Raw genomic sequence first — 18,235 nt, forward strand, 5'->3', positions numbered from 1 at the left:
AGTCTTACACTGCTAAATTAGGGACGTCTAGCGCGGGTAGCCCCCGTGTAGCTTTTCGCGAAAGTCCAAAAAACAAACAAAACAAACAATCATCAGGCCGGCTAGGATACCACGTAGTAGTAGTCGAGAAGCTATTTATATCATTAATTTCATGAACAACAAAAGTTATTGTGTAAACTAAATTAAGTAAGTTAATTGTAATCATTATAAATTTTATTTAAGCTATTTACAAATAAGAATTGGGATAAGGATAAATAACGCAGTATTATTTATTTTATTTATTACCATTGATTATATGTTTTTTTTATTTGAATTGACTTTTTTATATCATTAATTTACTATAATAATAGATTAGTTAAATAGTAAATTCCGAATAAAAAAGTAAACAAGGTATTGATTTGGAACTATATATTGAATAGAGTGTGTTGATAAAAAGGTACTTGCATATTTTGACAAATCATTATTAAAATCACAATAATAATAAATGGTTGTAATTGTAATAACGAAAAGTCATAAATACAGTGAATCGGGTGAGGGTGATGTTTGGATTATAGAATGAAAGCTTAGAACTGCCGTTATTTATGACAAAAAAGTGAATCTTCCTGAAAGGCCATATCAAAAAATTAAAAGTATTTTAAGAAATAAGAAATGATTAGCTTGTGATTCCAGTTTTGCAACTGTTTATGTGATAGTTTTCATAATGAAAACTATACTGTTGTTAATGAACTGAATAAACTGGAGAGATGATTTTACGAGGTCTCAATATAATTAGGTTTGCTTGAGGTGGACGGGTGGTACCATAATATAGTTGACCATGACTAATCACGTGTACTGTAGACGTGATCTCGGAGGTCAGAAGATTTTCTAGCTTTGCTAATGATAAGCTATTAGCTAATCATGCACTGAAAGAATGATTCTGTAGAGGAATTAGGTAATGGGGCGTTTCTTTAGATGGACTCCTGATAACGTATTAGTAGGTCATGTGCACCGAAGGGATGATTCCGTGGAGTAACAAGGTAATATGGTTTTCCTTGAGGTGAACTAGTGATAATATATTAGTACGTCATGTGCACTGAAGGGATGATTCCGTGGAGTAACAAGATAATATGGTTTTCCTTGAGGTGAACTAGCGATAACGAATTAATAGGTCATGTGCACCAAAGGGATGATTCCGTGGAGTAACACGGTAATATGGTTTTCCTTGAGGCGAACTAGCGATAACGCATTAGTAGGTCATGTGCACCAAGGGATGATTCCGTGGAGTAACACGGTAATATGGTTTTCCTTGAGATGAACTAGCATAACTGAGGTTGCTAGGTCATCGGCTTGTATTTATGGTCAGCTGGTGTCAGAAAGGTTTATTCATCATAATTATGTGCAGAAAAGATGATTTAATGGGCTATTAGAAATTAAGCTTTCGGGATGTGCATAAGGTAGTGTGCGTGGATAAAATGCTAGTTGATCCTGCACACAAAAATAGAGCATATTGACTAAATACGGATAAATGAATCCGTTGAAGTTTTGTATATACAGTTTAGTTTATCTTACGTTGAGGAAATGTGAGCTTTTCTTCCTATGTTTGAGGTTCCTGGTCTCCTAAAGTATGTGATTTAAGGTAATATGCTAATAAATGTAGGCTATTTTGAACAAGAATAAGATATTAAGCAATTTACGCTCCTTCAGGACGACGAATAAATACTGGGACCAGCAAATATTTTGGTTATAACAAAAAAAAAAAAACTCCAGGAGAGATACATAACTTTTATGAATATACTTGGATCATTATTAGTGTAAACATTTCTTGTACTCAAATTGTCGAATTCATGTTCATAATTTTACCATTAAATGTGGGTGTCCAATGGTGGGAAATTAAGTAATTTGGAATTCATGAAACAAATATTATACCTGTGTATAAACTTTATATGTTACTCATACCAGTTCTCGATGTCGAACCTAGTGGCTTGCTATGCATTGTGCAAAAAATATGCCGCGAAAGCTATTGTGATGAATAATGAAATGAAGATATGAGTAATGTAAAAGAAAGTAACAAAATCTATAGCGAAGATAAATATTTATATTATAGACATGTATAAGATGAGTTAATTTTTATATTACTTTACTTCTAACTTATTAATTTTCTTTTGGAAAGTGTGCAGTAATTTGTTTTTGATTATGTTCATAAAGCAAATCAAAAATTTTTCGTACACTGGAATATCATTTCGGCTTTCTTTACATAAAGCAGAGATAAAGTAATGCAACAACAACAACAACAATAACTAAATAAATTGCACATCTACTCAGACTTTAGTATTGTAGTGACGAAAATAAAATATAAGAAAAATTGTTTCGCACGACTTGTAATGATAGCAGTTGCTCAACTGTTTTTCTATTACGCCTTTAGATAATATTACTATAACATATAGCACTATTTAGAGAAGATATATGAAACAACAGAGTAAACGTTTAACACAGTATTAATGTGTCATAACAAAATACAATAACATTAATATAATTTCAATATCTTAGCGTAGCCACAGACGTCAAGTGATAGAAAGATCGTAATGCAAAACTAAAACTCTAAGTTGCTGTTTTGTTGTTTGTTTGTTTTTACACTAGATAAGTTATATTGATTATTTATCAAAATAAAAACAAATTAGCCAATGCTGCTTGAATGCACGAAACAAGTTAAACGTTCCAGGAATATACGTAAGATATCTTTTTAAAAACGTTATGGGAGCATCTTTGTACTCACACCCATAGGATTGGCTACTGATTGAAACACAAGATTAAAATGATTATTATTGTGTAATTGCTTTGATATAAACAACTCGAGCGAGATTTCGAAAGATGCCTACCCTAAATACAATTTCTTAAGTTACAACAGAAGTTGGCTGAACCGAAGTGGAATTTATAGTATATACAACAGAAGTTGGCTGAACCGAAGTTGTTATTTAAAGTATATTAAAGCAATACACTGAAGGAATTATACGATCAGTTCACTGCCACATGAATTAATACACAAAAATATAACACTTGGTATTTAGTGGTTTATAGACACACTAACCTTAAAGCATCCCCGAAAGTAAACTCGCTTCACTACAGGCACGGTGGCACTACGAAACTAGAATTCAAAGAAGGAATAGCCATTACAGATAATTAACATGATTTGTTTGTTTGTAATTAAGTACAAAGCTAAACAATGAGCTATCTGTGCTCTGCCCTCCACGGGTATTGAAATCCGGATTCTAGCGTTGAAAGTCCGCAGACATACCGCTGTGCCACTGGGGGGCAAATTAACATGGACAAGCGGTATGAATGAATGATGTCGGCTTGTCTAGTTTTGTTCTTGAAGATCACCTATTGCATAAACAAGTATTATAAAAGACGGCAAACGCTACACTAAAGATCTATTCAGAACGTTTTTATCGTACAATAATATCATTTGACAGCATTGTTGTAGTTATAAAAGTTAATACTTCGAGTTTCCAAATAGAAACTTTTATCGGTTATTTTTTGATATAATGTAAAATATTAACTGGATAGAGTTATACATTTCTGTAAGAGTTTTATTGATACAAGATTACTAACAATTGTTAATTTAAAAAGAGGGAACAGGAATCTTCAAAAACAACAAAAACAAAATAGGTAGCTAAAGTAAAAATGCAACCGCAAAAATTAAACAAACAAGCTTAAGGTGTGAGACATAGTGCTGACATTATTTCTTCCAGCTTTAAATCCCTATTTTTGACTCTCCTAAATATTACAGCTTTTAGACATCGAACATATTAAATACAAGTATAAGACAATGTGTCATAATATAATAGCATATGTATACAAACGAGCATTTTAGATATTTCTTACAGTTGTTATACTTCCTCCTCTTCTTCCTTTCTACTAACCAATAATAAGGCCGGTCACGGTTTTGCTGCAGCTGCCAGATTTCCTTTTAGAGTGACATTCTGCAGACTCCACAAGGTCGAAAACGTGTTAATTAACAGTTATGAATTGGTTATATTAATATATCTCCCCCCTTCCATTTCTGATGGAGTTGGGGTCGTGACACTTCTACGACCTTAAACTCTCATGAGCCGTCGCTGCTGCATACTTTATCTGAAACCAAATACTTTCTAAATAAGATATACAGCTACATAATTTCTCCCTCACTCTCGCCTATAATCGCCACCATTGTAGCCATCTCCTGCTTGCACGATTCTTGCCACTCCTTATAGTCGGCTTCAAGGATGGCTACTCTGTCTGCAGTATCTATAAAATTTGCAATCATTCAGTGTTGGCTATAATTCGACACTTACCATCAGCCATCACCGTGATTGTCGATCCGATGCTTGAAACTTAGCTTGGTTCTACCTTTTAAACTACATATTAAATATTTCTGTTGTGGGAGACATCCTAGACGTTTGTATAACATGGCCAAAATCGATCATGCAGTGGTAAAAAAAAAGAAACTGTGATCCCGTCAGTAGCGTCGTGTCTGAAAGGGCAGGAACCCTATACATAAACAATGATACGCGACATCAATACAGTTGCAACAATAAGTTAATAACCGCTACGGTACATGTGTCATGCCTACCATATAAACATTGAATTACATCGACGGCCTGCACACAGCTATATACGTATGCATCTAGTAGATTATGAGGCTCTATATAAACCAGGGACTATATTAAAATGATTGGCTGTCAACGGTTGTACGGCCGCTGTTATTTGCTAGGTAGTCAAATATACTTATAAACTACCCCACACAATGCGCAATGGTGCGTTTATTAATACTGTCCAGATTTTATTACAATAGTCACAACCATTTTTGCTGGAGGCTGGCTGAAAAATATTAAATAATAATAATTACGGCGATGACCATGAACATGTATAAGCAAAATAAATTATTGAGATATTGATGAAATTCATAATGCCTAATCGCGTTGTCTAATCAAAAATTCGACTGAAACATATTATGTTAATTATATGTAAAAACATGAAAGAAACAATCAATCAAGTCAGTAATATGTGTTTGTGTGTTACTCTATACTGTACATTGAATGGTACGGCTACGTTTACTTAAAGCTCAAACTTGATTCATGTTAAAGTGAAAAAATATAGAATAATAATCATTCAAATAAACACAAGCTGCAAATGTAAATACATGATGTAAAATAAATGATTCAGAATCACAAATAACACGTTTTGTATTTTATTCTGTCATAGTGAAATATTAGGTCGTCAAGGAATTAATGTCGCTTTTTTAGATGAAAAAACCCCGAACAACTTATATATCAAAACAAAACATTTAATAAATGAAATAGTCTCAATTCTTACCGATGATGCCTTTTCATCTTACAATCATGCTGTTAATGGCCTGATTAAAGAAATCACTCAGCTTTGAAGCGAAAAACATGTCGATGTCCTCTTTAACCTTCGACCATTGCATACGTTTTCCCATTAAGATGGTGTTATAGCGAACAAAAAAGATGGTAATCTGATGGTGCCATATCTGGAGAATATGGTGGATGGGGAGAACTTGCCAACCCAACTCCATAACATAATCTTGTGTTGCGTCAAACGTGCCAAATGTGAACGTGCATTGTCGTGGAGAAGAAGAACACCTTTCCGATTAACGAGTGAAGGGCGTTTCTGATGAAGGGCTTGATTTAAACGTTGCAGGTGATGACTATAGATCTCTACATTCACAGTTCGCTGTGGATTGAAGAGTTCGAAATGAATTACTCCTTTGATGTCCCACCAAATGCAAAGCATTACTTTTTACGGATGGGTTTGGGAATCAGAAGTGATTTTGTCTAGGACTGAGCCATTATTTTTGGCGTTTAATAATCGCATAGAGAATCCATTTTTCATCACCGATGACAATTCATGCGCCAGAAGAAACGAAGCAACGTTCACACGTTGGAAACGATGATCATCGGAGAGTTCGTGGGGCACCCAAACACCTTCTTTAAAGAGTTTTCCCATATTCCTTTGATGTTTACGTACTGTTTCATGAGAAACATGCAATATCAGGGCCATTTGACTAGTGTGTTGCTTTGGTTTAGACTCAAGAAACATCTTCAGAGCATCAGTATCAATTCTAACATGTCGGCCCCTGCCATCACAGTTTTTTAGGCTAAACAAAGTCACCTGAATGAAATCTGCTGAACCATCGTTGACACTTACGAACGTTCAAAACATTTTCATAAACTTCTTTGATATTCTTTCTATTCTTTATTAATACTCTTATGTTTTACTCATTAATAAATAGAAAAAAAATATTTAATTAAAGAATTAGAAGCTGATATTGTCGCTTAAAATATACATTCTAATGTAGAAGATACTTCAGGTTGTTTAAAATTTCATTACCGCCTACTTGTTGTTTGTTATTAAGCACAAAGCTACACAAAGGGCTATCTGTGCTCTGCCCACCACGGGTATCGAAACCCGGTTTCTAGTTGTATAAGTCCGCAAACATACCACTGTGCCACTCGGGGGCTTATCGCCTATTAAATTGTTTTAGTTTGGTGAGGATCACTTAGTGATTCACTGTTGTTAAATATGACTATTTTACCCATTTCATAGATCCAGCCAGGGTTACTTATTCGCCAACCATTCAGTATCTTCCTCTGGGATTGTCCGGGATTATCCGTTGCTATGTGAAGGCCAATCCTCCATTTCTTCACATCAAATGGAGTAAAGACAATCGTCCTTTTGATCCAAAATCTCACCATGGAGTGTTCAGTTTAAGTAACGGATCGCTCCAAATCCAGAGAGTTATCCACGAACACCAGGGGTGGTATGTCTGTACTCCTTATAATGCATACGGCACAACCGGCAAGTCAAATAAGATGGAAGTTTTAGTCAGGGGTAAGAAAGTTTAAATTCTGTCTTATGCCTTATGTTTATGAGTCTGTGTTTATGAATGAGTGATGTTAAATCCGTTTCCTCTAATACGTTGATTATTTATTGTGTTATATTCGTGTTACAAAATCGATATGTTATTACATCCAGACATGATATATGTTTTAACGTGACCAATATTTAAGTGCATTTACTACTTATATCTACACTATCCTACCAAAAGTCATGGGACACGGGTAGTTATGAATAAAACACGTTTTTATTCTAAGAAATTAATAGCGTGTTGACCCGCCTTTGGCCTTAATGACGGCTTCAAGATTATCTACAAATTTCTGGTAGAAAGCTGGTGGTATTGTGCTCCATTCCTCCTTTAAAGCATTAGTAAGCTCCGTTATTGAAGAGGGCAATCTTGACCTTGCCTTAATTGTGCATTCCAGTTCATCCCAAAGATGTTCTTTCGGGTTGAGGTTGGGGCTCTGTGTTGGCCACTGCAATGTTCCGATGTTATTCTCTTCAAACCACGCGTTTATAATCCATGCTTTGTGACATGGAGCGTTATCATGTGGGAAGGTGTAAAGGCCGGTAACATAAAATTGCCACAATGTAGGACACACAGAATTGTTCAGAACATCAATGTAGGACTCAGCATTCATGGATCCATGCACTGCAATCAGTGGACCTAGTCCATACCACGAGAAGCACCCCAGACCATGATACCGCCACCTCCAAATTTCACTGTTGGTACAACATACTCAGGTAATAAGCATCATCCAGGAATCCTCCATACCCAAACACATCCGTCAGTCTGAAAGAGCGTGTAGCGTGACTCGTCCCTCTACAGGACCGATGTCCATTGATCCACGGTCCAGGTTCGGTGTGCTTTGCCCCATACCAATCGACGGTGTGCATTTGTTTTTGTTATCAATGGCTTGTGGGCTGAAGCTCTTTCATGGAAATGTATGGCATGCAGCTCTCGATGTGTTGTGGAAACATTTATAGGATTGTCTGTGGCTGCTCGCATCTCGAAACACAGATTCTCTAGGATCTGATGGGGCGATGAGGTAACTAGCCTTCTCAAGGCGCGTCGGCTTCTGTCAGTCAGTATTTTACGCCTACCTGGTCGTTTCTTGAGCTCTTTGTCACTTGTAGACTTCTTCACTATGTTGCCAATTGTCGACTTGGGAATGTTTAATTTCTGTGCAATAGCTCGTATAGACATTTTCCTCAAATGACATCCAACTATCCTGTTAGCTCTTTCCGAGCGAACCACTGATCATCTTTATAGGCCAAACTATTTGCATATTTCGTCATCACACTCATTTCCCCACAATCAGAGGTGTGTCTCATGACTTTTGGTAGGATAGTGCAGTTAAACTTAAAAAAGGCTAAAGGTTTTTATGCTTAACACATTGGCTGCCACATAATAAATTAAGTATAAATAAAATTAAACATTCAAAATGTGCCGAGGTGCAATCACAGTGTCCCAAACTCATATGCCACAAGAGAAATTTGGCTTTGAAACATAATTGTCTGTGACTCACTGGTGTGACACGCGGTCCATAACTAAAAGTCGGTTGTGACCCAGCGGTGGGGCATATAGCAGCCAAGTTGTTAAGCATATCCTCCGTTAGCTCAGAATTTACTTTCACTGAGATATAAGACGCAAAATCCGGTACAGCAATGTTAATAGGTGGTTCACAGAGTTTTACACGTAAATAAGTCCATAAAGAACATTTATAAATGTATCTATTTTCATTGCCTATAACCTTGATATCTTATATGGAAATTGTGCTTTACATATATTACTAATATCACAAATTATCAAAAATTATCTCTCATCTTATACGTGGTCTTCATTAGTGCTTTTTGTTTTACAGTAATATATTTGGTAATATTAAAGCTCAGATATAAGAAAGTTTCGCACAACACGTGCAAACCCAGAAACTCGGTGCCTGTTCAAATTGTTAAATTTCTATCTTGCAATAACAGTTTGTGGAATACTTGCTGGTCAATGTGTCATGGACGATTTTAGTATATGGTAGGGTCTTTAGTTATGTAGTATGGGGAACACGTGTTCTTAAAACTCGTTACAGACGATTTCATTACATGGTACTTTTTTTAGTTATGCAGTTTGTGGAACACTTACTGTTGAAATACCTTAAGCACAATTTCAGTGCATAGTTGTATTTTTAGTTGAATGTTTGGTGGAAATATTGCTGTTGAAATATGTTACAGACGATATCGGTACATGGTAGTGGTTTTAGTTACACAGTTTATGGTGTTGAAATACATTCCAGACAGTTTCAGTACATGGTAGTATTTTTAGTTATTCAATTTGTGGAACACTTGCTGTTCAAATATGTTCCAGACGATTTCAGTATATGATAGTGTTTTAGTTTTTAAATGTCTTTGAATATAAAAACGCTTTTATGGTCTTCATATAAGTTAATAACTTATGATTTTGCACAACAGATGTGTTAGATTAATACTTGGTCATGTTCCAGTATTTATTTTTGTTTAGATCCACCGATATTTACAATAAAGCCTGAGGAGAGGTACCAGCAACGTGTCAACAGCAAGGTTACCATGCCTTGTCATGGTACAGGACAGCCGAAGCCTGACATACACTGGAGAAGGGTGAGGACTTCTCGTTTTTTCTTAAAGTCGCAGTTACAACAACAGCAACAATAAAACAAAACAAAAAATCAATACAAAGTGTCATTGTCTGTGCACATTTATCTTTTTTCATCAAGTAGTTGAGTTTATGACTCGTATAATGTACAGATAACTACTTTTAATATCTTAAATCACTCTATGTTTTAAAAGCCCGCAAAGAAAAACTTAAAAAAAAACTAAAATAAAATAGCAGAAGTAAACCTCTCTCTACGTCTCTTTGAGCATTGAGTATGGAGAATGTTTTTTGGTCAGATAAATCTTGGTAACTATGAATGAATTTTCACTTTACAGTGAGACTCCAATGTCGGTAGTAAAAAAAACAACAAAGATAAAACCTGTATATAACTATGAATGAACTAATTTCTACACAAAAAGACTTTAGAGGGTTTTGTAAGAAATTAAACCTTTTGTTTTTTTAAGGTGTGTAATGCTGTCTGGAGTTTTTTAGACATATTTTCCAAACAATAATGAAACGACTAACTTCAGATATTACACCCCCTTACACTATTTTTATGATCGTAACGTTTTGGCCTCCTGAAGAAGGCGAATGCGAAACACTGATAAAAATCATATAAGCAGTGCAATTAGTCGTTTTTCTATTTATTGAAAAAATATATTTTAAGTCTAGTATATTTTCTTCGTATTTTTTTCATGCAAATGTGATATTATTTATAACCAAATTCACAATTCAAGTAAACTTTAAAACTCTAAAATAGCAAGTCTGTATTCAGGTCCATATACACCTCTAGACATATGTGATCTATCATCAGCTTATTGTGGCTTATGATATAGAACACAGTTTATTAAAACAAGTCAATGTAAATACAGAAATTACATATGAAGTCTGATTTGAATTAATAATTTGTGAGTAATGTTTTAAAATGCACTTGTAGTAAAAAAGAACAAGAGTGCTAATTAACCAAAGATGGATTTTTTTTTATGAAAACAAACGTAAATAGATAAACATCAGTGCATTTTTCAAACATTGTATCGGAAGCTCACTAGATACGCGTTGAAGAATGAACTGCGAATGTTGATATATTTAATTCTATTTTTTCATGTTTTTTTTTATCAAAATCACAGTAAAGTAACACAGTTTGCAGCCACCATAAAATGTATTGAATATGAGCAATATGCTAACAAAATACTTGGAACGAAAAAGCATAATTATATGCAACATGTAGTTCAAACCTAATACCGAAGGCGACAGGAGTACAATAGCATTTTAAAATAAAAATAAAGTAAAGCACAATTATTAAGGGAAGTGTGATTTTCATTAGTACAATAATTCTTTCATAATGACAAAGATTGTTCTTAAACTAATTTTCTGAAATATTTTTGTAAAAAAATGTCCCAAAAATGTTTTGTAGACGGACGGTAAACAATTGTCGAGAGATCGCGCAATCCAGAGCAACGGGAACCTTACGATCCGAACGTTGAAGAAGGAGGACCATGGTCGATACGAATGCGTTCTTCAAAATGACATCGCCATACTTGTCACAAGCACTTTACTTATTGTTGAAGGTCAGTCCTAAACTTGTACTTATTGTTCGTTACCTGATCCTTTACCATGAAATTACCAATATGGTCCGTATGGATCCCATTAGCCTAATAAACATAATGTTTGTTTTTGTTTTCTAAATGAGTTATTCAACAAATGAATTGTGGGCCTATGACTTAGATGGTTACAGAACCCCTAATATATAAATCACACAAAAAATGTAAACAAATATATGACAACAAATCACTAATAATCCTTCTAGTTACTGTTAGAGTCCCCCGTGTAATTTATCCTTTTCTGACACTTCTTTACATTAATTATTGTATCCGACAAAACATAAACTTACTCAATATGATGCAATATCCGGATTCTATAAGTAGTGAGTGGTATAAAAACAAGTCAGTAATTTAGGGATTCAGCTTGTCAATTCTGACAAACCTAAGCTTTCAAAATCTTCAATATTCAAGACATAATTTCAAGAACAATGTTTTTGCTTATAATTTCTTTTAGGAAGGACAAAATGATTACGTTTAATACTTTTGTCATAAAGCTCTCGGTTGTTTTCTATTTTCTCTTAAATTATTTGTATAGGAAAACCTAACAGATAAGTGAAATACGTTCATATATGTATGTGGTTAAATAAACGCATGATTTCATTATATACTATCATCTGTTTGGCGTATTACTTCAAAGAGGGATTAAGTGCATGAAGCAAAAAATTATTCTTATGGATCTCCTAAGTTAACATATATTCTATTATTTTCTACACTTAGTTTCTTTATCAGTATTGGTTAAAATGTTTAATATGTATATATATGATATATATTTCTTACTTATTTTTGTATATTTTTGTATTTTATCATTATAAGGATTATTTTGTACTAATAGTTTAGTATATGGATTTAGAGCTAGCATAAAATGTCTTAAGCTGACTGAATCTCATGACCTATTATTAAGACCGTCCACTCAAAACAAAAGCCAAAAGTCTGTTTTAGCTCCATTAGTAGGTGGTATCTAATAAACACAGCAAAATAAATCGTTACTCGCATTGCATCATTTTATTCACGTGCTGTAAACCTGAACTGACTTTCAGCTTAGCTCCTAATTCACCAGTTTCTTCAGTGTAACTGAGTGGTGATTCTAGATGAATTAGGAGCTAAACTAGATGTAAATGTTTATGTTAGATCGGGATATTGCTAATATTATACACATTATAAAGTAGATTACATGGGAATGGAAAGTGTGATACCTTTAAAGATGATAACGCTTGAAAAATAACCGGTTTTGTTTGTTATCGATTTCGCGCAAAGCTTCACGAGGGATATCTGCGCTAGCCGTCCCTAATTTAGCAGTGTAAGACTAGAGGGAAGGCAGCTAGTCATCACCGCCAATTCTTGGGCTACTCTTTTACCAACGAATAGTGGGATTGACCTTCACATTATAACGCCCCACGGCTGAAATGGCAAGCATGTTTGGTGTGACGGGGATTCGAACCCGCGACCCGCAGATTGCGAGTCGAACGCCCTAACCACCTGGCCATGCCAGGCCTAAATAACCGAAAACAGCAGTAAAACCGGATGACACTTTAGTTTTGATCTGAGCTTTGTGAAAAGAACTCTGTGAACAACAGTGATCAGATGAAAAGGAGAATAGTTTGTTTTTATTTTTATTATTCGATGTCCTAATTCATTTACCGCTGACGTGGCATGCTTTCAAGAATAAATATGTTTTTTTTTGTTTTTTTTACAAATTAAAAGAAGTAGGCAACTGCCTTAGCTAAGTAGAAGCAAATTGAATTTATTGCTTCGTGGCACTATTGCTTAGATTAGTATGCATTGTCAAATTCGCTAAAGCAATTGGCATACGGTATTGTTTTTAGTTGATTCTCTTAACAACGAATAATGGAGAAATACAGATTATTTTGAAAGCCATTTTAAAGTAGATTTTACATCTATGGAAATCAAACGTTGCTAAAGTGTGCACATTAGCTTTCTTCTTTACATTCGTACTACTAAGAAAAAGAATACTTGAAAAATTTATTTTTGTTACCGGAAAAAGATCGAGGGGGTTGAAAATTTTTAAAATTTCTGGAGGACTTGATGTGGCTGTAGATTAAAAGTAAGCAAAGCTGGTGAATGAAATTTGGCAGCCTTGCTCTAGAGGTGCATAATGTTCAGGATAAATAAAACATCTGTCATTTTTAGTTCCGGAGAAAAGTAAAAATAAGCAAATCGTGTGAAGAAAAAAAAAGACTACAGTAGTTTTGTTTCTTCTTTTCCGTTTTATGTAGACTACAAAACTATGGTTTTGTTTGATTACAACCAAATACATTGATATCTGTTAAGGTACTCAAACGATGAATCAATGCATTCTAATCATTACAATCATTTGTTTTATAACGTTGCATTCTCCTAGTTAGACCAGTATATTAAATTAGCTACATTGTTTAATAGGTTATGTTCTTATTTAGTTATCCTGTTTTTATCACAAGTTCTTGATAATAACTTGTCAACAGGTGAGAATTGAGAATTTCTTTAATACTTTGATCCATTCTTAATAGGTACAACCCCACACGCCCCTACCAATGTTACAGTGGAAACCAGTGCTTTTTCGGCATCTTTGAGCTGGCTTCCAGCATATGATGGAAATTACCCACAGTCTTACGTAATTTGGTAAGGACCGTTCAGCGCAAAAAGTGTAGAGTATTTATTTATTTTGAACCTTGTTTTATTTAGCAGCATTGTCCTCTAATGACCCATTTACATTTTTTCATTACTGACTCAAACAATCATTTAACAAATACGTACTTTTCTATTTCATTATTTATATTATACAATTGTTCAACCACAAATCGTTATACTAATTTTGCTTGAATATGGTAATGTTAACCTAAAAATGGTATTTTTTGTACTCAAGATTGGTGGAAACCAAGAAATAAATTATTGTATTATTTAATCATATAAAACTTTTCCTTATGTATTGTGTTTACCATTGCTATTAGTATGAATTGACCTTGTTTGTCTGAAATAAGTTGACGGACAACTGTGGCTACTGCGGGGAATCGAACTCCGGATTTTAGGGTGATAATTCTGTACACTTACCGCTGAACCACCGAGGGACATGCGACATGAATAAGCTTTATAATAGTGATAACGACTCATTTTACTTTTTTTTTACAGAATATTATTCTATTATCATTATTATTTAGCACCAAATTTTTGAAAATATACCTTATTGTTCAAAAGTCTGGAAGTAGAAGCATTTTTACAGACAAAATTAGAACAATCGCACTTATAATCAAATCATTGGCTATAACTACAACAATTATTAAGCTATAAAATTGGAAACGTACAAATGCAATTATAATTTTATTATTTCATCAAAATAGCTACCTTTAGCCTTAATGAGAATCTTGCATATTTCTGCCATCAGTCAGTTTACCAAAATATTCAGTTGCTAAGCACTCCAGGCGCTATGAATATTTAGCCAGATTTGTTTTATACTTATTTTAAACAAGCATCCTTATAAGCTAAACTGGAACAACAAGGTGACCTCCAAAACAAGGTTTGTTTTACCACAGTTAACAGCTCTACCATCTATTGAAATGGTTTGGTAATTCGGGGCAGACGCAGGAAATGTATGCTATCGTAATTTTTAAAAACATATATCTGTCCTGGTTACATCCTCAAGCAGTTTTTCATAACGCCTGCAATGTATATACCAACATGCTAAATAATTAATTCTTCAATTCAGTTTGTATTTTTAATAGCTGCTGTTCAAAGGCTGAATTTCTCTAAGGGCACGTTGATAAGTAAGTAAATTATTCTAAAGATTTAAAAAGAAACGCTGTTGTTTCGTTTGAGTAATATTTATTGTTTGTTTGTTTTGAATTTCGCGCAATGCTACACGAGGGCTATCTGCGCTAGCCGTCCCTAATTTAGCAGTGAAAGACTAGAGGTAAAGCAGCTAGTCATCCCCACCCGCCGCCAACTCTTGGACTACACTTTTACCAACGAATAGTGGGATTGACTGTCACATTATAACGCCCCCCACGGCTGAAAGGGCGAGCATGTTTGATGGGACGGGGATTCGAACCGGCGATCCGCAGATTGCGAGCATGCGCTCTAACCACCTGACCATGTCGGGCCCTAATATTTATTACTATGCACAAACACAGAAACTCATACATATTTCCCCATTATATATCAGAATGTAGCATACAATATGTTTTGTTTGTCGGAATGTTAATATGTTTAAGTGAAATCAGAATATCGATCAATGCAGTTCACATGCATATAACATGAAAGTCACATATTAACAAAATGTAATATTATAATTGCACAGAATAATACACGGATTTCAGTTGTGTTAAGTGACATTTATATTTAATAAGTGAAAAATGAGTACTTTTGAAATGGATTTACTGTTTCTTTTCCCACTATAAAGCTGGTTGTATATGTTAGAAAAACTGTGTTGCTTAGGCTTTGAAAAAACACACAAAGAAACAGGCAACAGTATGGAGATTTAATCAAACGAGTGAAAACCCGGCCATAGAAAGTAAAGTTTAAATAGCCTTGGATTTCACATTTCGCCAGCTAGATACACGAACTGAATTTAGTGATCAGAATGTTAATGAAATCAACAAAGCAGCAAACCTTCGTACCTTATAAACTAGTTTATAGATAGAATAATAATGTCCAAGTCGTGCTTTTTTGATAACAAGAAATTAGTATATTAATTATTATCCAAGAAAATTGATTTCCTTTTGCTATCGCTTAGAACGGAAGATTGTTTGTTTGTTTTGACTTTCGTGCAAAGCTACACGAGGGCTATCTGCGCTAGCCGTCCCTAATTTAGCAGTGTAAGACTAGAGGGATGGCAGCTAGTCATCCCCACCCACCGCCAGCTCTTGGCCTACTCTTTTACCAACGAATAGTGGGATTGACCGTTACATTATAACTCCCCATGGCTGAAAGGACGAGCATGTTTGGTGGGACGGGGATTCGAACCCGCGAAAAACGGAAGAATGCACAAATCGTATACTGAAAACAAAAACATTCTACTAATTCCCGAATTACTTCAGTAGAAAATCAAAAATATGCTTAAAATAACGGAATTTGTGTTATATGTAACAAAAGTTTTGTGTTTGAATAGCTATAACACAAGTTTAAGTGAAAAACAGCAGAATCATTGTGGGCAAATAAACCAGATCAGAAACGTTGAGTTAAGTTTTATACGATATACATACAAACGATAAACATGTGACTGAATAACCCAAAAGTTTATATAAATCAACACAATTTTGAATTGAAAACCGCACTTCTTTTGTGTTGTTAGACAACACACAATATATGTGTATGTATCACTACTATAATATCAGTTGTATTATAGATCTTACAATTCGGTGTTTGTGAAACACGATTTGTGTTGTGAGATAATACAATATTTAAGTTCATAGTATAGTCAATATTATAGTCTTAAGTAACTCTGTATTTTAAACCTAGTGACAATTCACTCTTTCTTTAGCACACTGATAACAGGCGTCTCAGGGTAATATTCACACTTTTTTTCTGCTTTCAGAAAGTACCGATTGTTTTGAAACGCTGACAAATAAGAAGTATTTTTGTATTAATCCAATAGGAAAAACTGTAAAATATTTATATTAAAAAAAATGTAGTCAGTACATAAATTCGACCTATTACATAAAAATACGGTGCTATACGTCTTACTGATTAAGTTAGATGCTACAAAGAATATGCAGCGAAGTAATTATTTCTACAGAGGTTGGATACATCGTATTAAAACGATCCTGGTGCCTCTTTACGTCGTTACAGTTCACGTCTCTCCAAGTAAGGTCATGATCTGACGATCGTGAATTTGAAAATAGCCATGAAGCGTAACTTCCATTTCAAAAGGCTCCGTCCTAAGGCGTGTCATGTTCAAATCACACTTATCCACACTTTGCTTTCGGCTGGGTACAACCTGTTACAGGTCTCTTTCTGGATGATATTGGTGATCTATGTTGATCCACATTTCTTTATTTTTAATGTCATTAAGTACAAGGGATATCTTCTTCTTGGAAACTCTAAATCCCCAATTTGAGCACATTCTTATGACCTGAGTATATAGATATTTTGCGGAAATAGGTGTTATATACTTTGCCAAATGCAATCAGTTTTAGGTGGCATCAAATTACCTACGAAATGCGAAACATAACCAAAATGTAGTTCTGATACAATCCGCTTCATCATAGTGTAATATCGTCCTTGGTTGTCACGTGAATTGCTGATATCTGGATTTACATTTGTTTTAATACAACTCTCTGTGTAATGAAGCCAAATATCACTTTCATATAGACTCTTTAGTAACGTAATGCGATACTATATAGGAAACACTCAGGCATAAAACTGAAACGAGAGTACAAGAATGCATGTAAACAGTTTACACTGATGAGAGGTGTTAGTTAAATCGATTGATAAAGAATTTATCTAAATCTCAGATACTGATAAAGTTCTTAACGTAGGTACTAGCAACATATTAAGTTATATGAGAGAATTGTTCTCTTCCGATGTTTGATTTAATTTACTCTATAAGGTTTAGGTCACAATTTCAGCAACAGTTTTTAGGTGTTTCTGTCTATGACCTATCCTGTAATCAGTCAGGTAATCAAGAGATTGTGACCAAAAGCTTGCGAACGAAATAAATTAGAAAAGAAGAACACGTAGAAAAGAAAACCTCGCTATTATATCTTAATACAGATTATTGATACTTCTTCTTTGTTGCCATCGTTGTCCTTTTTGGTCGGTGGGTTGTTACATTTTATTTAGCATGTTCACGCACACAACTTTTATAATTTCGATCTCAAATATTATTTGATATTTTACCATTTAATTTGTACGATACGAGAAAAGAACAATTTACAACATCATAAACTAATTTATGAATTACTTTTGGTAGAACATTTGATAGAAATGCCTTAAATTAAAATTTATCATACAAAATAATATTTTTCAATCGGTAGTAAAATTGGTAAAGAAAAGAACTTGTTGATAAGAATAAACTTTAATCCCATGTTGCAATGCAGTACATATATTAATACCGGTCCTCATAGAATTTTATACTTATTAATGTGGCCCGGCATGGCCAGGTGATTAGGGCGCTGGACTCGCAAGCTGAGGGTCGCGGGTTCGAATCCCC

The 18,235-nt window shown here is 34.4% G+C and overlaps 1 protein-coding gene across 5 annotated transcripts in view; it reads left to right on the forward strand.

The window, feature by feature from the left end:
• Positions 1-18,235, forward strand: part of LOC106466535 (protein turtle-like) — a 363,242-nt gene that overhangs the window by 210,621 nt on the left and 134,386 nt on the right. For all 5 annotated transcript variants that reach the window (XM_022395344.1, XM_013926860.2, XM_022395245.1 and 2 more), the window contains exons 6-9: positions 6,583-6,867; positions 9,383-9,498; positions 10,908-11,061; positions 13,599-13,710. In XM_022395344.1, the coding sequence (XP_022251052.1) occupies positions 6,583-6,867; positions 9,383-9,498; positions 10,908-11,061; positions 13,599-13,710 (667 nt within the window). The remainder of the gene's footprint in view (positions 1-6,582; positions 6,868-9,382; positions 9,499-10,907; positions 11,062-13,598; positions 13,711-18,235) is intronic.

Source organism: Limulus polyphemus, unplaced genomic scaffold (assembly GCF_000517525.1).
Source record: "Limulus polyphemus unplaced genomic scaffold, Limulus_polyphemus-2.1.2 Scaffold2, whole genome shotgun sequence".
Lineage (NCBI taxonomy): Eukaryota > Metazoa > Arthropoda > Merostomata > Xiphosura > Limulidae > Limulus > Limulus polyphemus.